Here is a 21296-nt window from a genome sequence, read left to right on the forward strand (position 1 = left end):
CCAGGTAGGCTAGTTGAGAACAAGTTCTCATTTACAACTGCGACCTGGCCAAGATAAAGCATAGCAGTGTGATCAGACAACAACACAGAGTTCCACATGGCGTAAACAATAAACAAGTCAATAACACAGTAGGAAAAAAACAAAATGAGTCTATATACATTGTGTCCAAAAGGCATGAGGTAGGCAATAAATAGGCCATAGGAGCGAATAATTACAATTTAGCAGATTAACACTGGAGTGATAAATCATCAGATGATCATGAGCAAGTAGAGATACTGGTGTGCAAAAGAGCAGAAAAGTAAATAAATAAAAACAGTAAGGGGATGAGGTAGGTAAATTGGGTGGGCTGTTTACAGATGGACTATGTACAGCTGCAGCGATCGGTTAGCTGCTCAGATAGCAGATGTTTAAAGTTGGTGAGGGAAATAAAAGTCTCCAACTTCAGCAATTTTTGCAGTTCTTTCCAGTCACTGGCATCAGAGAACAGGAAGGAAAGGCGGCCAAATGGGGTGTTGGCTTTTGGGATGATCAGTGAGATATACCTGCTGGAGCGCGTGCTACGGGTGGGTGTTGTTATCGTGACCAGTGAACTGAGATAAGGCGGAACTTTACCTAGCCTGGACTTATAGATGACCTGGAGCCAGTGGGTCTTGCGACGAATATGTAGCGAGGTCCAGCTGACTAGAGCATACAGGTCGCAGTGGTGGGTGGTATAAGGTGTTTTAGTAACAAAACGGATGGCACTATGATAAACTGCATCTAGTTTGCTGAGTAGAGTATTGGAAGCTATTTTGTAGATGACATCGCCAAAGTCGAGGATCGGTAGGATAGTCAGTTTTACGAGGGTGAGTTTGGTGGCGTGAGTGAAGGAGGCTTTGTTGCGAAATAGAAAGCCGATTCTTGATTTGATTTTGGATTGGAGATGTTTAATATGAGTCTGGAAGGAGAGTTTACAGTCTAGCCAGACACCTAGGTATTTATAGATGTCCACATATTCTAGGTCGGAACCGTCCAGGGTGATGATGCTAGTCGGGCGGGCGGGTGCAGGCAGCGAACGGTTGAAAAGCATGCATTTGGTTTTACTAGCGTTTAAGAGCAGTTTGAGGCCACGGAAGGAGTGTTGTATGGCATTGAAGCTCGTTTGGAGGTTAGATAGCACAGTGTCCAAGGAAGGGCCAGAAGTATACAGAATGGTGTCGTCTGCGTAGAGGTGGATCAGGGAATCGCCCGCAGCAAGAGCAACATCATTGATATATACAGAGAAAAGAGTCGGCCCGAGAATTGAACCCTGTGGTACCCCCATAGAGACTGCCAGAGGACCGGACAACATGCCCTCCGATTTGACACACTGAACTCTGTCTGCAAAGTAGTTGGTGAACCAGGCAAGGCAGTCATCAGAAAAACCGAGGCTACTGAGTCTGCCGATAAGAATATGGTGATTGACAGAGTCGAAAGCCTTGGCCAGGTCGATGAAGACGGCTGCACAGTACTGTCTTTTATCAATGGCGGTTATGATATCGTTTAGTATCTTGAGCGTGGCTGAGGTGCACCCGTGACCGGCTCGGAAACCGGATTGCACAGCGGAGAAGGTACGGTGGGATTCGAGATGGTCAGTGATCTGTTTATTAACTTGGCTTTCAAAGACCTTAGATAGGCAGGGCAGGATGGATATAGGTCTGTAACAGTTTGGGTCTAGGGTGTCTCCCCCTTTGAAGAGGGGGATGACCGCAGCAGCTTTCCAATCCTTGCGGATCTCAGCGATATGAAAGACAGGTTGAACAGGCTGGTAATAGGGGTTGCGACAATGGCGGCGGATAGTTTCAGAAATAGAGGGTCTAGATTGTCAAGCCCTGCTGATTTGTATGAGTCCAGGTCTTGCAGCTCTTTCAGGACATCTGCTATCTGGATTTGGGTAAAGGAGAAGCTGGGGACGCTTGTGAGAGTAGCTGCGGAGCTGTTGGCCGAGGTTGGAGTAGCCAGGTGGAAGGCATGGCCAGCCGTTGAGAAATGCTTGTTGAAGTTTTCGATTATCATGGATTTATCGGTGGTGACCGTGATACCTAGCCTCAGTGCAGTGGGCAGCTGGGAGGAGGTGCTCTTGTTCTCCATGGACTTTACAGTGTCCCAGAACTTTTTGGAGTTAGAGCTACAGGATGCAAATTTCTGCTTGAAAAAGCTAGCCTTTGCTTTCCTGACTGACTGCTTGTATTGGTTCCTGACTTCCCTGAACAGTTGCATATCGCGGGGACTATTCGATGCTATTGCAGTCCGCCACAGGATGTTTTTGTGCTGGTCGAGGGTAGTCAGGTCTGGAGTGAACCAAGGGCTATATCTGTTCTTAGTTCTGCGTTTTTTGAACGGGGCATGCTTATCTAAGATGGTGAGGAAGTTACTTTTAAAGAATGACCAGGCATCCTCAACTGACGGGATGAGGTCAATATCCTTCCAGGATACCCGGGCCAGGTCAATTAGAAAGGCCTGCTCGCAGAAGTGTTTTAGGGAGCGTAACCCATAGCCATAATTCTCCTAACCTGCTGCATAAATTCTTCTAGCCTGATACGAAAAAGTCAAATCTGTATAGAAGTGGTGTGAAAATGTGTCATCCAGCCCACCAGGGTTTTCTTGGCAAATAGACTTTAAAGAGGAAGTTAAGCAAGAAAAAGAGGAAGTTGGTGTAGGAGAAGTTGAGTGGTGTGTGAGAATCAGTCAGATACAATTACACTTACTCTGTTTCATACCAAGTCTGTTTTTCATGATGAAAAAATTATGTGACAACCCTATGATTTGGCATGGGTCCCAAGATCCTCAAAAGGTTCTACAGCTGCACCATCGAGAGCATCTTGACCGGTTGCATCACCGACTGGTATGGCAACTGCTCGGCATCTGACCGTAAGGCGCTACAGAGGGTAGTACGTACGGCCCAGTACATCACTGGGGCCAAGCAACCTGCCATCCAGGACCTTTATACTAGGCGGTGTCAGAGGAAAGCCCCAAAAATTGTCAGAGACTCCAGTCACCCAAGTTATAGACAGCAAGCGGTACCAGAGTGCCAAGTATAGGACAAAAATGCTCGTTAACAGCTTCTACCCCCAAGCCCTAAGACTGCTGAACAATTAATCAAATGGCCAATGGACTATTTACATTTACCCCCCCCACCTTCATTTGTTTTGTACACTGCTGCTTCTCACTGTTTATTATCTATTCATGGTCACTACACCCCTACCTCCATGTACAAATTACCTCGACTAATCTGTACCCCCGCACATTGACTCGGTACCGGTACTCCATGTATATAGCCTTGTTATTGCACATTTATTGTGTTTCTTTTTATAATGTTTTACCTTAGTTAATTTAGTAAACATTTTCTTAACTCTTTCTTGAGTTACACTGTTGGTTAAGGGCTTGTCAGTAAGCATTTCACATTAAGGTCTACACTTGTTCTATTCAACGTTTATGGTCTATTAACTCGATAAGAAAAAAATCACACACACATTCCCATTGAAGCCTGGGAGACCACCTGTTGGGGGAGGTCGGCTCCCACCTGCTGGGTAAAATACGCCCTCAGCTCCTGGGTCTCCTTCTCCCAGAAGGCCTTCAGGAAGGTTGAGGGTTTTGTCTAGAAGGGATACAGCTTTTGTCAAAATTGAGTTTTCTAGCAAGTTTGGGAGACTTTTTGCAGCAGGTTAGGAGAATTAGCATAGCAGGTTATGAAAATTAAATGAAAGTACGAAAAAGGGTTAGGATTAGCTAAAATGCTGTAATAATTATACTTTTAACATCATTTTGACAAAATCCCATCTAGACTTGACCACCGAAGAGGGCACCCATGTCCTCCTTGCTGCCCAGGACCTGCAGGTTGCTGGCTCCCTCCTGTGTCACCCGCGATATTCTTTTCACGGCACTTCAATAAGAAGCGATTTTGGAAGCAGGTTAGCAGCAGGGCCGGATTACTGAACGGCCCCAGATAGCATATGATAGCAAAATGTGTAGAACTGCATGAAAATTAACTTTAAAACCGCAACCTTTGATATCAGCCTCATGGCAAAATGTGAACACAAGCATGAGGTGCTATAAAACAGCAAAAATATAAAAAATAATTATCTCTGCACCATGGCAGAACGTTTTGAAATACAGGAAAGTAAACTCAGGGTCCCAAATGCAGTCATCCAACCCTGGTTAGGAGAGCATTTTCCATAAACCTAACTATTTTACCTGACCTTAACCTCAGGCTCTTAACATGCTATGATAATTCTCCTAACATGCTACATAAATTCTCATAAACTGCTACGAAAAAGTCAATTCCGTATCCAAGTGGAGTGAAAAGAGCGTCTCTGTGGCTTCCAGCCCACCAGGCTCTTCTTGGCAAATAGACTTCAAAGAGGAAGTTGGTGTAGGAGAAGTTGAGTGGTGTGTGAGAATCACTCAGATACAATTACAGTTTCTCTGTTTCATACCAAGTCTGTTTTTCATGTTGAAACATAATGTGACAACCATATGTTTTGTATCAAACTCGAATTTAACCAATGTAACTCTTGAATAAATGAATAGTGGATTTTGGTTCATGATTTAACTATATGTTTAAATCCCACACACATTCCCATTCAGGCTGGGAGATAGAGGAGAGGGAGATGTTATAATGCAGAAAGTATCATTTGTTTAATTTAACAATGTGTCGGGGGCGGACTTAGCGATTTGGGGGCCCGTTTTCAAAATGCTGCTGACCTGTCCTACCCGGAGAAAGGGACATTAAATACTGAAGTATTGTTTGAAAATAATTTCTCACACACTTATTAGGAAGTACGTCACTGATGAGATGTGAGATATGCCACATAAATTTCAGCACTTTAGTTTGTCAGACCTCACTATGTGTGTGACAGTTTCTCCTGTAGACAGTTTATGTTACCGTCTAAGGCAAGTATCGACTTCTTCAATATATTTTCTGTAAATTTGAATGTTCGAAATAAATTAAAGGAAATTAATTATGAGTAATGAGATTCAATATGTTCTAAAGTACTGCTGTTTGTTCATGTATTATCTTCACAACTGAAGGACATAGTGTATTTGATATGGAGAAGGTTCAATGCAATGTGTTGTGTGAGTTAAGCTACTCTTCCAGTAAGTGTATGTTTGGACTGTTTCAGGTGATCAGTAGTGTGTGAGTTCTCACATGGCTTGTCCTGAGAACATGTTTTTTCTCATTGTCCTCTTTATGTCAGGTGAGTCTTCCACACAACAACAACTAGTTATGAATCAGACAGAGGAATAAGCACAATTGATTATATTTTATGGGATGTACTATATTCCGGCTTTTTAACTGTGTAGAAAAGTGTACAGTTAATTCCTCATTAGTGCAATTTAATAGACTGGATTCAAACAGTGCTGTGAAATTATTTTTCATATTTTTGATACTGAATGTTATCAGATAGTCAATCAAAACCGTATATTAGATAAATGGAACCTGAGTGAACAAATAACACAACAATTACATACTTATTTCATTTATTTCATAAACAAAGTTATGCAACACCCAATGTCCCTGTGTGAAACAGTAATTGCCCCCTTACACTCAATAACTCGTTGTGCCTCCTTCAGCTGCAATGACTCCAACCAAACGCTTCCTGTAGTTGTTGATCAGTCTTTCAGGTTGCTGTGGACAAATTGTGTCCCACTCTCCCATGTAGAACTGCTTTAACTCAGTGACATTTTGTGAATTATATAAGTTAATTAACTATACATTTATTTTGTTATTTCTAAACTCATGTTCCCTTTATCTAATAGTAGGTTTTGGTTGAAGATCTGATAAGTCAGTATAAAACAAATCAAAAATAGAGAACCAGAAAGGGGGTAAATACTGTTTAGTTTCACTGTATGTGCATGTGAAACCGACATCAGTGAGCGGCTAACAGTATAGCTTCCACCACTGTTCCTATTACCATACCGGGCTCAAACTAGTGGTCATCTGCTCACAAACACACATCACCTCACTCCTTGACAACACACCAACCAATTGAAAAATCACCTGTACATAGAAATAAGTTCATATTATTATTAATAGGAGAGACTGTACCAATGATGTGTATAAACCCTGGATCGCTGATACTATGTAATGGCCAATGAGAGACTTTAAATCCACCGGTCTCTATATATGGTACTCCCCAGAAGAAGCAGTCCTCCATAATAATTAATGGAATTCTACAGCATTTCAATCAAATGTTTTAAGGACAAAATTACATGTTTTTTGTTGTAGAGGGGGACAGTAAAGATAGTACGCTATAAAGAAAATACTTTAATGTCTTTAAATGTTTATTTTTACATGTTAATGTTCAGGTCACATAAAAAGCATGAGCTGGAGCACACCCAGAGAAAATTATTCAGTGTAAAGCTGCTGACTAACTGTAACGCCTGTCGTCGGAAGGAGTGGACCAAAGCGCAGCGTGAAAAGTGTTCATGACTATTTATTTATCAAAAAACACTCGAACAAAGTAACAAAACAAAAGCGAACAGATCTGTCAGGTAACAGAGACTAAACAGAAAATAACTACCCACAAAACACAGGTGGGATAAAGGCTACCTAAGTATGATTCCCAATCAGAGACAACGATAGACAGCTGCCTCTGATTGGGAACCATACTCGGCCAAAAACAAAGAAATAGAAAACATAGAATGCCCACCCAAATCACACCCTGAACCAACCAAATATAGAAATAATATGGCTCTCTAAAGTCAGGTTATGTAGACATACAGTGCAATTAGTGCAACCAATGACAATAGTGAGGTGTGTGTCATAATTATGAGGTTAATTGGAATTAATCGAGTGAAACTGTTAAAAGACAATAGTTTACAGCATATTGAATATATTAGGCTATTGTTATCATTAACATTAGCATACGATTAGCATCAACATACAGTATTGTTTAATTTAATTTCACATATATTTATTGTTTCCAATTTCATAAAATGTTGATACAGGTAATCTTTTGGTTCATCCATAATGCATAATAAGCATCATCAACAGGGGGAAGATATTGGTTCTACGATGATAAGCTGTAGAAAGAATATATTGATTTATAAGACATCTTTATAAAAAAAATGTTCATAAGAACGGACTGAATTCAATTTTAAGACAGTAGGGGTCAATGTTTTTAAAAACCTCCTCTCCTTGGTAGACCAACATGCTCTGTGTATTTGAGGGAGGAGATGGGATGGTTAGCTTCAACAAAGTGAGCTGCTACTGGATAGTCAGTGTTCTTACACCTGATTGAGCTGCGGTGTTCAGCTCTACATTGTTTTAATTGTCTTTTCGTTTGTCCTACGTTGGCTTTTCCACATGAACATGTGATGAGATAGATTACTACCTTTATCTTGCAAGAGATGATACCCCTAACAGGGATTTTTCCACCTGTAGGTGGGTGTCTGAAGAAGGATGTTTTTGTAGTGCTATTGCACTGTGCGCTAGAGCCACATTTGTAGTTCCCATATAATATAACATATACTGTTTACAGGAAACTCACTCTACATCCTTAGATGAAGTTGCGTGGAAAATGGAATGGGGTGGTGAAATAATTTTCAGTCATGGACAAAGGAATGGAAATTAACAAAAATTTCGATCTGAATGTGCAAAAAATCCGGAATGATTTGCAAGGAAGGTGGATCCTTTTGAATATGAAAGTGGACGAAAAAGAGATTTGGCTCATTAATCTATATCGTCCAAATCATGATGATCCACTTCTTCGAAAACATTTATACCAATTTATTGAATTTACAGGCAACAAATGATCTAATCATAATGGTAGGAGACTAATACACAGTGTTAAGTACCTCAATGGACCGTAAAGGTAATCACTCTAGAAACTATCATTAAGGAAATCACAAATATTATGGACACATTAGAAATAGTGGATATTTGGAGACTAAAAAACCCTGACCTAGTGAGATTTACATGGAGGAGACTTAATCAAGCTAGTCGTCTTGACTACTTTCTTGTCTCTTTCTCTCTTGCATCAAAGGTTAAAAAAGTTTTAATAGGAGATAGAATGCGATCGGATTATCATCTAATTGGCATTCACATAATGCATTCACATAATTCACATAATCTTATAGATTTTCCACGTGGACGGGGATATTGGAAATTTAATCAAAGTTTACTGGAGGACAACTTATTTTTAACTAAGACAAAATAATTTATAACTGAATTTTTCCAGTATAATATAGGTTCAGCAAATCCCCTTATTGTTTGGGATACCTTTTAAATGTACCTTCAGGGGTCATTCAATTCAATAGTCATCAATAATAGAAAGCAGTTTCTGGCTATTGAAACAAGACTAACAAGGGAAATCCATGAACTAATAGGTACAGGTAGATAGCAATAAAAATGATAATACAGAGATACAAAATAAGTTAGAGGAAAAACAAAAAGAACTTGAGGAACTTATTCAAGAACGATCTAATGTAATCTATTACAAAAATAAAGCAAACTGGATGGAATATAGAGAAAAATGCACAAAATTCTTCCTGAATCTCCAATACAGGAACGCTAACAAAAATAATTTACAGAAACTCGTTACAGAAGACGGAGTCATCTATGATTCCCCAAATGATATTTTAAAAGAGGAAGCTAATTATTTTAGGCAGATGTTCTCTTTTCCGTCTCATCCTCTCCCAATGAATGAAGATTACGGTAAGGAATTCTTTCAAATAATATAAAAAATGGAAATTAGCAAATGTACAGAAAGACCAGTGCGAAGGCCAAATTACAGAGGAATAACTTTTTGAGGATATTAAATCCTTTCAATCTGGAAAAACCCCATGGCTTGATGGCATACCGGTAGAGGTATATCAAGTATTTTTTGATATACTAAAAGCTCCATTGCTAGATTGTTTTAACTACTCCTATAGAATTGGTAGTCTGTCAGGTACTCAGCAGGAAGGACTGATTTCCCTATTATTAAAACAAGACCCAGATGGCAACTATAAAGACCCAGTCTATCTAAAAAACTGGAGGCCCCTTACACTTCAATGTTGTGATTCAAAAATACGAGCAAAATGCATCGCACCCAGAATTATACCGGGTTTTACCAGGTATTGTTCATCCTGATCAGTCAGGTTTTTACATGGACGATACATTGGAGATAATATACAACAACTACTAGAAAAAATAGAACATCATGAAATATATAAGAAGCCAGGAATGGTATTTATAGCGGATTTTGAAAAGGCATTTGATAAAGTAAGACTGGATTGCCTGGAATTTTTTCAAATTCGGTAATTCTCTTATAAAATGGGTAAAAATAATGTATAGCAACCCCAGGTGTAAAATACTAAATAACGGCTACTTCTCAGAGAGTTTTGAACTGTCAAGAGGAGTTAAATAAGGATGTTTGCTGTCACCATATCAATTCGTTATGGCCATCGAAATGCTAGCTATTCAAATCAGATCCAATAACAACATTAGAGGATTAGAAATCCAAGGCTTAAAAACAAAGGTGTACATGTATACCGATGACTCAAGTTTTATGTTAAGTCCGCAAGCTAGATCCCTGCAATGTCTCATTAAAGATAACTTTTCTGGACTCTCTGGACTAAAATCTAATTATGATAAGTGTACAATATTACGTATTGGATCCTTAAAAAATACACATTTTACATTACCCTGCAGCTTACCTATAAAATGGGCTGACGGTGAAGTAGACATACTTGGTATTCATATCAGAAAACATATCAATACGCTCTCCACAATGAATTTCGATAGAAAACTTGTAAAAATAGACAATATCCTGCAACCATGGAGAGGTAAATACCTGTCTATTTATGGAAAAATTGCCCTGATTAACTCCTTAGTCATATCTCAGTTTACTCACTTACTTATGGCGGTGCCTACTCCTGACGATTCGTTTTTCAAATCATATGAGCAAAACATATTTATCTTTATCTGGGATGCTAAACCAGACAAAATATAACGAGCCTATCTATATAATGAATATGAATTGGGTGGGTTGAGATTATTAAATATAAAAGCACTAAACCTCTCTCTAAAAGCTTCACTCATTCAAAAGTTTTATTTGAACCCTAAATGGTTCTCAAGTAGAAAGAAAAGCTCATCCATTGTTTAAAAATTGCCTTTTTGCCTTTGTGCAGATTGTCATGTCTCATTTTCGATTAATTGAAAATGATACTTTTTTAAAAGTATCTGTCTTTTTCAAACAAGCATTGCAGAGCTGGGTACAATTTCAATTTTATCCCCCTGAAAAGATAGAACAAATATTACCACAAATATTATGGCTGAACTCAAATGTGCTGGTTGATAAAATACCTGTATTTATGGGAAAGATGTTTGAAAAGGGTATTTTGTTCTTAAGTGATATAGTAAATTGTAATGGTAGAGTTATGTCCTTCATGGGAAGGTCTGCTCAATCCAAGAGTACAGCCAATTGATTACAGTATTGCCCCAAAAATGGAGGAGGCAGGTGGCAGCGGGAGGAGGTAGGGAACTGGTCTGTCTGCCCAATATAAAGGATCAAAACTGGCGGAGGAATAAAAATAGCATAAATAGGAAAGTATACCAGTTTCATTTGAGGACCAGGATGTTGACAACTGTGCCATACAGATTGCAAAATAGTTGGGAAGAGATTTTTGATGTACCGATTTCATAGTACAGGGTGTATGAGTTGATATATAAAACAACGCAAAATTCAAGAATTCGTGCTTTTCAGCTAAAATTATTTTATAGAATTCTTGCCACCGACAAAATGTTGAATATTTGGGACATAAAATCATCGAAGCTCTGCAGATTTTGTTGTGAGGATACAGAATCAATAGACATTTATCATTTATTTTGGTATTGCCCTCAGGTAGCCTGTTTCTGGTCTCAGGTTCAGGAATGGCTGAAAATGCATAGCATTGATCTAAAATTGACCCTAGAAATAGTACTGTTAGGAGATCTGAAGAGACCGGGTCAGTCAATTACCACTATACTAATACTCTTAGTAAAAGTATTTATCTTCAACACGTAATCTGTAGATTATATTCGATTAGATAGATTGAAATTGTACGTTAAACATCATAGCATAGTTGAAAGATATGTGTTGCGTAGAAACACGAAGTGGGTGGCCAGCAGAGATAGATAGGATGGGCTGAGGGAAGGTGAGGGTTGGTATGTAGAATTGTTGACAAGTGGGAGTGGAGTTGCTGTGTGAGAGAGAGAATGATGGTCAAAAGATAAAGGGGGGAAAAAAGTCTAAATTAAACATAATAAAAGTACATTTGAATGACACTAAGTGGCAGTGTTTTCACAACTAATGCCGGTTTGCCTGAGGCTGATGCCGTGCAGGTGGTTATACACATGCATATACACACACTCTCATTCAAATAAACACATACAAGAACACACACGTACATGTAATAGTGCCAGACATGTGTAACAGTATAACTTTAAACCGTCCCCTCGCCCCGACACGGGCGCGAACCAGGGACCTTCTGCACACATCAACAACGGTCGCCCACGAAGCATCGTTACCCATCGCTCCACAAAGGCCACGGCTCTTGCAAAGCAAGGGGAAACCCTACTTAAAGTCTCAGAGCAAGTGACGTAACTGATTGAAATGCTACTAGCGCGTACCCGCTAACTAGCTAGCCATTTCACATCCGTTACACATGCACATAAACATATACAGTTGGCATTGCTGTTATGATTTCAGTTGTCCGTGATGTCCTTTGTTTTATATGTATTACTAATGTCATTAGTTTAAGCACACTGTGTGTGTCTATTGTTGTGACTCAGATGAAGATCAAATTTTATGACCAATTTATACAAAAATACATGTAATACCAAAAGGATCACATACTTTTTCATGCCACTGTACTTTCCTAAATTTCAACACATTTTGCCATGGTGCGGAGAGAAATATTAGCAATTTTATAACTGGGTGCCTGGGTGTCCCGGGTGGCGCAGTGGTCTAGGGCACTGCATCGCAGTGCTAGCTGCGCCACCAGAGTCTCTGGGTTCACGCCCAGGCTCTGTCGCAGCCGGCCGCAACCGGGAGGTCCGTGGGGCGACGCACAATTGGCATAGCGTCGTCCGGGTTAGGGAGGGTTTGGCCGGTAGGGATATCCTTGTCTCAGTATGTAAATGTAATAAAATGTATGCACTCTACTGTAAGTCGCTCTGGATAAGAGCGTCTGCTAAATATGTAAAATGTAATAACGCTATTCTACACATTTTGTCATGAAGCTTAGACAAAAAATGTCAGTTTTAAAGCTAACTTTTTGCCATGAAGCAGAGATTTATTTTGGTGTTTTATAGCTCATCATGCTTGTGTTCACATTTTGCCATGAGGCTGAGACAAAGTGTTGCAGTGTTAAAGCTAATTTCCTACTATTCAACACATTTTTCTATCATATGCTATATGGGGCCGTTCAGTAGTCCGGCCCTGCTCCTAACCTGCTACTAAAATCCCTTCCTTTTGAAGTGACGTGAAAAGAGAGTCCACAGGTACCACAGGACCTGCAGGGTCTGAGCGGCAAGGTGGAAAGTCTAGGTGGGATAAAGCTTTTGTTAAATTTCTGTCAAAAGTTGAATTATTATTGCATTTTATCTAATCCTAACCCTTTTCTGTACTTTAATCTAATTATCATAACCTGCTACGTTAATTATCCTAACCTGCTGCATCAATTCTCCTAAACTTGCTAGAAAACTATTTTATTTTTACAGAAGCTGTATACCTTCTAGACAAAACCCTCTTTGAACAGCCCAAGGTCTTCTGGGAGAAGGAGACCCAGGAGCTGAGGGTGTACTTTACCCAGCAGGTGAGAGCTGACTTCCCCCAACAGGTGGATGGAGAGCTGAAGGCTCTGGAGGACAGGGTCAGGAATTAAGAGGCAGAAGGACCAGATGATTCAGAGAGAGAAGAGAGAAAGCATTGACTATTGGACACAACACTACGCTGATGCTTCAATATGGTGGGGATGGGGATATGGTGGGACTGACAAAAAAGGGACTAACAAGCTCATTTCAGTGTTGTGGAAACTGCTTTGCCTATATGTGTGTACAATTTATGAAATTACGATTAAACAAAGTGTCTGCACGCAGTTCAGGCTACCACTCACTGTCAATGGATTTATGAGTACTGTAGGTATTAGGTGATAGATCAGAATCAGTGTTCAACTGTATCTTACTGCTCTTTCCATGACATAGACTGACCATGTGAAAGCTATGATCCCTTATTGAAGTCACTTGTTAAATCCACTTCAGCGTAGATGAAGGCGGGAGACAGGTTAAAGAAGGATTTTTAAGCCTTGAGACAATTGAGAAGTGTATTGTGTATGTGAACCATTTAGAGGGTGTTTGGGCAAGACAAAAAATGTAAGTGCCTTTGAACGAGGTGTGGCAGTAGGTGCCAGACACACTGGTTTGTGACAAGAACTGCAACACTGCTGGGTTTTTTAACACTGTTTCCCATGTGTATCAAGAATGTTCCACCACCCAAAGGACATCCAGCCAACTTGACACAAGTGTGGGAAGCATTGGAGTCAACATGGGCCATCATCCAACGTGGAACACTTTCGACACCTTGTAGAGTCCATGCCCCGATGAATTGAGGCTGTTCTGAAGGCAAAAGGGGGTGAAACTCAATTCATTTACTCAGTGCCTTCAGAATGTATTCATACCCCTTGACTTAATAAACATGTTGTTGTGTTACAGCCTGAAATTAAAATGGATTAAATATATGTATTTTATCACCCATCTACACACAATACCCCTTAATAACAAAGTGAAAATATGTTTTTAGAAATGTTTGCAGATGAATTGAAAATGAAATACAGAAATATCTAATTAACGTTAGAATCACTTTTTGGCAGTGATTACAGCTGTGAGTCTTTCTGGGTAATTCTGTAAGAGCTTTTCTGGATTGTACAATATTTTTACATTATTCTTTAAAAAATTATTAAATCGATGTCAAGTTGGTTGTTGATCATTGCTAGACGGCCATAACATGGTGCAGCCATCACAATGCTTGAAAATATGAAGAGTGGTTGTAACGACTTTCTTCCTGGGATGAAGGAGAAGACCAAAATGCAGCGCGGTTAGTGTTCAACATGTTTAATTAGACAATAAACGGTGAACACTTACAACCATACAAAAACAACAAAGCCGAGACAGTCCTATCTGGTGCAGAACACAAACACAGAGACAGGAAACAATCACCCACAAAATCCCAACACAATATATATATTGGGGCGGCAGGGTAGCCTAGTGGTTAGAGCGTTGGACTAGTAACCGAAAGGTTGCAAGTTCAAATCCCCGAGCTGACAAGGTACAAATCTGTCGTTCTGCCACTGAACAGGCAGTTAACCCACTGTTCCTAGGCCGTCATTGAAAATAAGAATTTGTTCTTAACTGACTTGCCTAGTAAAATAAAGGTAAAAAAAAAAATAAAAAAAATATTAAATTCTCAATCAGGGACAACAATTACCAGCTGCCTCTGATTGAGAACCATATTAGGCTGGACACAGAAACAGACAAACTAGACACACAACATAGAATTCCCACCCAGCTCACGTCCTGACCAACACTAAACAAGCAAAACACATAATAACTCTGGTCAGGACGTTACAGTGGTACACAGTGATGTGTTGTGTTGGATTTGCCCCAAACATAACACTTTGTATTCAGGACATAAAGTTAATTTCTTTGCTCATTTTTTTAGCAGTTTTACTTTAGTGCCTTATTGCAAACAGGATGCATGTTTTGGAATATTTTAATTCTGTACATGTTTCCTTCTTTTCAATCTGTCACTTAGGTTAGTATTGTGGAGTAATTACATCATTGTTGACCAGTCCTAAGTTTTCTCCTATCATAACCACTAGACTGTGTAAATGTTTTAAAATCACCAGTGGACTCATGGTGAGATCCCTGAGCGTTTTCCTTCCTCTCCGGCAACTGAGTTAGGAAGGACAACTTTATCTTTATAGTGACTGGGTTTATTGATATGTCATTAAAAATTGTAATTAATAACTTCCCTGAAAGGGATATTCAACTATTAATGTTTTACCCATCTACCAATAGGTGCTCTTCTTTACGAGTCATTGGAAAACCTCCCCAGTCTTTGTGGTTAAATCTGTTTGAAACACACTGCTTGACTGAGGGACCTTACAGATAATTGTATGTGTGGGGTACAGAGATGAAGTAGTCATTCACTAGTATTGCACACACAGTGAGTCCATGCAACTTATTATTACTCCTGAACTTATTAATGATTGTCATAAGAAAGAGGTTGAATACTTATTGATTCAAGATATTTCATCTTTTAATTTATTTTTTAATTCAAGACATCATTCCACATTAATGGGTATTGTGTGTAGGCCAGTGACACATATAAATGTAATCCATTTGAATGAAATATGTATAATGTTGGACCAATAAGACCAAAATATTTCATGGAAATTTAATGTAAAGGTTTTTATTACAGTGCAATTAATAAACAACCTTAATTTCAGCCTCAATTGTTTATTTGATTTAACGTTCAACATAAAAACTGACACAATAAATACACAACCTTTCTAAATAGATATAAACTGAAAATATATAATATTGTTATTCTGGGAACTGCACAAAAGTTGCAGAGAAACAGTGAATAGTGGATTTTAACACCATTCTGCCATCATGTAGACTTACTTCACCAACTTCCTGTCTTGTATCAGACCACTGTCTCTCTAACTTTGTCTTCTCTCCTCAGTCATCATTGACTTTATATGGACTTAAACTGCCTTCAGTAGGCTAGTTGAACTCAGCAGTTCCTCTATACTCGAACCCATTAAACAGATGCTCTGTGAACTCAACACTCAAAATAAATGGTTTAAAATAAAGAGTAGCCTATATCATCTTATCAACACTATAGTAACAGTTAAATACTTTTCATTTAAGCAAATTCCACAAATATACAGATAATCAAAGAGCACACAATTGTAAATGTAACAAAGGTATCAATAGAAAATGAATAGCCAATGACAATACTGTACATAAAAACACTTAATACCCATTGGCTAAATACTTCAAATGCACCTCTTTTATTGACTTGTGCATGAAGACCATCGAGGTTGTTAAGTGGTGGTTCCTGGTTCCCTCTACCGACCCTGGCCTGGTTAGAGCACACTGTCCCAGCCGGGGAGTTCTGTGGAGAGAACACAGAGAAAGGAACAGTTGTCAGGACCGACACTTCAGAAGAATAATGACTTCATAGTTACAGTTGGTTACACAACACAGTATTCATTCAATTATTCCTTAAACACACATTCTAGATGGGTTTTAAAAGTTGAGTCTAACATTCCCACCTGTCCCTGTGAAAGGTCTGTCATGTCAAACCCACTGGGGAGTCTAGATGTTCTCCTCCTCCTGGAAGGCAAGAATAAAGGTATTTTGACGTCATTTAGGTTTTCATATACAAAAGCACAATCAGCATGATAAATATGTTTGCATTGAGGCTGGGAATATCTTTTTACCATGCAAAGAATACGACCAGGCAGAAAAGGAAAATCAACATCAAGGTTTTTCCTACAATCTCATAAACCTTTGTGTTAACAGGCTCTTCTTTCCCTGTAAATAAAACACATATTATGGTCATCTGTTCCTAAAAGAGGAAACATTTTGCACATTGTCTAACATTACAATTTACACATATACTGTAGATGTACAGATGTAAGATCTTAATTTATTACATTTACGTATTGTTACAGGAAAATAATCCTCCTGCAAAAGGATTTGAACGTTTCCTCCGTAATGTTGTTCCATTGGTGGTGAGGCTAGTAGCTGGACAAAATAAGGTTACATGAAAAGTGCAATACTGTTAATATAACCACGTTTTAGTGCAGATTTTTGGTGAATTTATGCAAATCACAAATCCTATCTGTATTTCACGCAGCGCAAGAAACTTCTCAGCAACAAAATAGAGATCAAATTAAGATCCTAAAACCGTATCATACCGAGACACATATAGCAGGCATGTAGAAGTATATCTCTTCTACATCTATCTATATCTATATTATTGTAAATGTTGTGTCGTATAGAATCTGCCAATGCTTCTACCTTTAATAGCCAGCTGCACTTCCTTTGACTTCCCATAGCCGTGACTATTTCTTGCTTTACAGTAGTACAGTCCTCCATCACCAACAGTCACATTCAGGGTGTAACGCAGTCCAGTTGCTACCTGTGTTGGTTTACCTCCACTGATCTGGAACCAGGTGAAGTTTGTCGCTGGACGGTTGGCTGTACTGCTGCAGGTCAGATTAACACAGCTGCCCACTAATACTGGATCAGCTGGACTGATGGAGGCCGAGGTGTCCTTAGGAGAGACTGAGGGAGAGGGGTTCATTTAGAATGTATCTGATATGGTATATTGAATAGTCTCATCAAAACCACTATTACAATCATCAGTGAAAACATGGTAGAATTATCTATTCTTCAGGAACCGGTTACTAAATCTAACATGAAACCTTAAGCATCATGTTATGTTCAGCTGTCTTGTTGCTTGTCCCTACTGGGTAGACTGCAGTACAAGTGATGTTCTTCTCATGATGAAGGTATGATGGAGTGAAGGTCACCGTGGAGAGAACTGATTTGGTTTGGTCTGGATTCTCCTGCAGTTGGTTTTCAGGTGTAAACTGTGTTGGAAGAGTCCATGTCAGCTCAGGGGGGTGTTCGGGACAGGGAGCGACAGCAGAGCAGTTCAAACTGACAGGGGTCCCTTCCTTCACCTCACCTGAGACAGTAAGGATGGGACTGGAAGGCAAATCTGTAATACATTGTAGATAAAGATATTTTACACTAATAGTTAAACTGTCCACTTGTTCTTCTCTTATCTTTGATGAAAGGAATCTAAACTGGAAAAATAGTTGGTTAAAAGTTAAATAGTCTCTTACCCCTGACAACTATATCAACAGACTTATAAGGATCTGTTCCACGAAATGGTTGACTCTCAATCCTGAAGAAGTATTTATTAGTGTAACTGGTGGTTACATTGAAGAAGACTGTGGTGCAGTTCTTCTTGGACATGTTTCCAGTTATCTTCCCTTGATATCTGTTGACCATCTTACTACTGTTAAATATCACACTGTCCGGATGCAAACCAAAGTCTGGGTTTTCTTTAATCCACACTCCAGAGGTTAGTATTGTGCTGTTAAATGTATACTTATTTTGGTCAGTAATATCAAATGAACATGAGATTTGCACACAGGAGCCAGTCAGTCCATCCAGTTTATCTGGCATTGTGGTGATCAAATGTCGTTGACCAAAGCAGGCCAGAACACCTGCAACATAAAAGACAACATCAGGGAGGTTCTGATATATTTTCAGTTCAGTCCAATGATATGTATTAACCCTAGATGACTGACAGGGGACGCTGTTTGGAGTTAACTGCACAGCCATCTTGTTACTCCTGCATTGTAAAAAAGTTTTTGGAAGCTATGAAAAATGCATTTATTAATGTTTACATTTGTTTATATTTATATTCTATTCTATTACAGACACCTTAATTCTAACTTTTAAATTATATTTTGTGATCTGCAACACTTCCTTCAACAGTGAGACCCTGCCCTTGCTCCAGCCAATGATCGCATCTTGCATCTCACTGAACTGGTATTATCCAATAACTACTTCATCTTTGAGTCAGAGTTTTTCCTTCAAATTCGGGGTGTTGCTATGGGCTCCCCCTTTGACCCCAACTATGGGAACCTGTATGTGGAACAATTTGAGGAAGCACTCATTTACAAAACAGAGACACACCCCCTACTATCTAAAATCATCTCATGGAAGAGATACATAGATGATGTCTTTGTGCTCTGGGAAGGAAGTCAGCAGGAACTAAATGAATTCCAAACTCTGCTAATCGAGAGCTCTGAATATCTTAAATTCACAATGCAGACTGATGAGAGAAAAATAAACTACCTGGACTTATGGATCATCAAAGAGAATGATGTTTTACATACAGACCTGTACACAAAGCCAACAGACCTCAATACCCTGCTAGGTGGGGATAGTATGCATCCCCTTCCCCTCAGGAATGGTCTACCATATAGCCAGTTATTCAGGGTTAAATGAATCTGTTGCCAACAGTCAGACTTTGACAGCAATGCTTAGAAAATGAAAAATACATTTAAAATCAGAGGCTACAAGGAAAAAAGTCTTGATGCTGCAACGATGAAAATATCTCAAAAACCAAGAGAGGAATTGCTAAAAACTAAACCAAAGAAGAAAAATATGTTTTTTGCACTAAGTACACCAAGTGTTCAGAGAAAATAAAAGTAATCCTGAAAAAGCACTGGCATATTCTGCAATCTGCAAAAGCTCTGACGAAGGCCGTGTGGCCGATACGTAAGCTTATTAAATATCGGTGATACTATCAAGAGCAGTGTGCGGTTTCCTTTTCCTTCATATTCTGCAATCAGACAAAACAATTGCACACCTCTTCAAGGAACCCCCACTGGTGATCTATAAGCATGGTCACAATATTGGGGACAGCTTAGTGAGATCTGACCTGCCCCCTGAGCCCACTCAGACACTCTTGACACCCATTCCAAATGGGAACTACAAATGTGGCTCATGTTAACAGTGCAATAGCACAACAAAAACATCTTTCTTCAGACACTCTCATACAGGTGGAAAAATCCCTGTTAGGGGTATCATCTCTTGCAAGATAAAGGGAGTAATCTATCTCATCACATGTTCATGTGGAAAAGCCAACGTAGGACAAACGAAAAGACAATTAAAACAATGCAGAGGTGAACACCGCAGCTCAATCAGGTGTAAGAACACTGACTATCCAGTAGCAGCTCACTTTGTTGAAGCTAACCATCCCATCTCCTCCCTCAAATACACACTCATATACACACGCATTGAGCATGTTGGTCTACCAAGGAGAGGAGGTATTTAAAAACATTGACCAATACTGTCTTAAAATTGAAATTGGTCTCAGTCCCTTCTTATGAACAATTATTTTTTATAAAGAAGTCTTATAAATGAATGTATTCTTTCTACAGTTTATCAGAGTACAACCAAAATGTTCCCCATGTTGATGATGCTTATTATGCATTATGGATGAACCAAAATATTACATGTAACAACATTTTATGAAATTGGAAACAATTAAATATATGTGAAATTAAATTAAACAATAATGTATGTTGATGCTAATCTTATCTTATGCTAATGTTAATGATAACAATAGCCTAATATATTCAATATACTGTAAACTATTGTCTATTAACAGTTTCACTCAATTCATTCAAATTAAACTCATAATTATGACACACCCCTCACTATTGTTATTGGTTGCACTAATTGCACTGTTTGTCTACATAACCTGGTTCAAGAATTCATGACTTTACCCTGAAGAAGGCACAGTGATGCCGAAACGTTGGTGTTTTACCCAATAAATGACTGGGAGTTTATATAGATAGAGTGTGCAACTCTCTTTGTGTTTATAGATTACAGTGTATTCACCATTAGTCAGCACCTCTACAATAAGTAATTTTCTCTGGGTGTGCTCCAGCTCATGCTTTTTATATGACCTGAACATAACAAATAAAATAAAGAACATGTAAAGACATTAAAGGATTTTATTTATAGAGTACTAACTTTTCTGTCCCATCTACAACAAAATACTTGTAATACATGTAATTTTGTCCTTGAAACATTTTATTGAAATATTGTAGAATTCCATTAATTCTTATGGAGGACTGCTTCTTCTGGGGAGTATCATATATAGAGACCGGTGGATTTAAAGTCTCTCATTGGCCGTTACATAGCATCAGCACTCCAGCATTTTTGATACACATCACAAGGATTGAGGTGACATGTGTTTGTGAGCAGAGGACCGCTAGTTTGAGCCCGGTATGGGGATGGGGACAGTGGTGGAAGCTATACTGTTAACCGCACACTGACGTCGGATTCACATGCACATACAATGACATGAAACAGTATTTCCCCCTTTCTGGTTCTCTATTTTTGCTTCTTTATTACTGAATGTTATCAGATCTTCAACCATAACCTGTTAGATAAAGGGAACTTGAGTTTACAAATAACAAACAAATAGTTTTAGTTATTTAATTTATTTCATTAACAAAGTTATGCAACACCCAAATCCCCTGTGTGAAAAAGTAATTGCCCCCTTACTCTCAATAACTGGTTGTGCCACCATTTCAAAACACACAATCAAGACTACATGAAATGGGACAGTGGGACACAATTCCTCCACAGCAACATGAGAGACTGATCAACAACTACAGGAAGTGTTTGGTTGGAGTCATTT

General features: G+C 39.0%; 1 protein-coding gene and 2 long non-coding RNA genes across 3 annotated transcripts; 1 reads left to right on the forward strand and 2 right to left on the reverse strand.

The window, feature by feature from the left end:
- The first annotated feature begins 5134 nt into the window (after positions 1 to 5134).
- On the forward strand, positions 5135 to 14688 carry LOC139583336 (uncharacterized). Its single transcript, XR_011676527.1, has 3 exons — positions 5135 to 5216; positions 12465 to 12533; positions 12707 to 14688. It is a non-coding gene; the product is annotated as an uncharacterized lncRNA (long non-coding RNA).
- Positions 14689 to 16036: 1348 nt separating this feature from the next.
- LOC139583338 (uncharacterized) lies at positions 16037 to 16677 on the reverse strand. The gene is made up of 3 exons (XR_011676529.1): positions 16495 to 16677; positions 16327 to 16387; positions 16037 to 16166 (listed from the first exon to the last, which is right to left on the reverse strand). It is a non-coding gene; the product is annotated as an uncharacterized lncRNA (long non-coding RNA).
- Positions 16678 to 16996: 319 nt separating this feature from the next.
- On the reverse strand, positions 16997 to 18299 carry LOC139582386 (myelin-associated glycoprotein-like). The gene is made up of 3 exons (XM_071412350.1): positions 17911 to 18299; positions 17478 to 17783; positions 16997 to 17344 (listed from the first exon to the last, which is right to left on the reverse strand). The coding sequence occupies exons 1-3, from the start codon at positions 18254 to 18256 to the stop codon at positions 17034 to 17036; spliced, it is 963 nt and encodes a 320-aa protein (XP_071268451.1). The 5' UTR covers positions 18257 to 18299; the 3' UTR covers positions 16997 to 17033.
- Between the last annotated feature and the right edge of the window lie 2997 nt (positions 18300 to 21296).

The sequence above is a fragment of the Salvelinus alpinus genome, chromosome 8 (genome assembly GCF_045679555.1).
Source record: "Salvelinus alpinus chromosome 8, SLU_Salpinus.1, whole genome shotgun sequence".
Taxonomy (NCBI): domain Eukaryota; kingdom Metazoa; phylum Chordata; class Actinopteri; order Salmoniformes; family Salmonidae; genus Salvelinus; species Salvelinus alpinus.

Bases quoted from the DNA above. Each gene is read 5' to 3' on its own strand.
- LOC139582386 (XM_071412350.1), bottom strand. From the start codon at position 18,256: ATGCCAGATAAACTGGATGGACTGACTGGCTCCTGTGTGCAAATCTCA. The intron at 17,784-17,910 runs GTAAGAGACTAT...AATGTATTACAG, and splicing joins TGTTGATATAGTTGTCAGGG to ATTTGCCTTCCAGTCCCATC. The intron at 17,345-17,477 runs GTTAGATTTAGT...CCTCTCCCTCAG, and splicing joins CATGATGCTTAAGGTTTCAT to TCTCTCCTAAGGACACCTCG.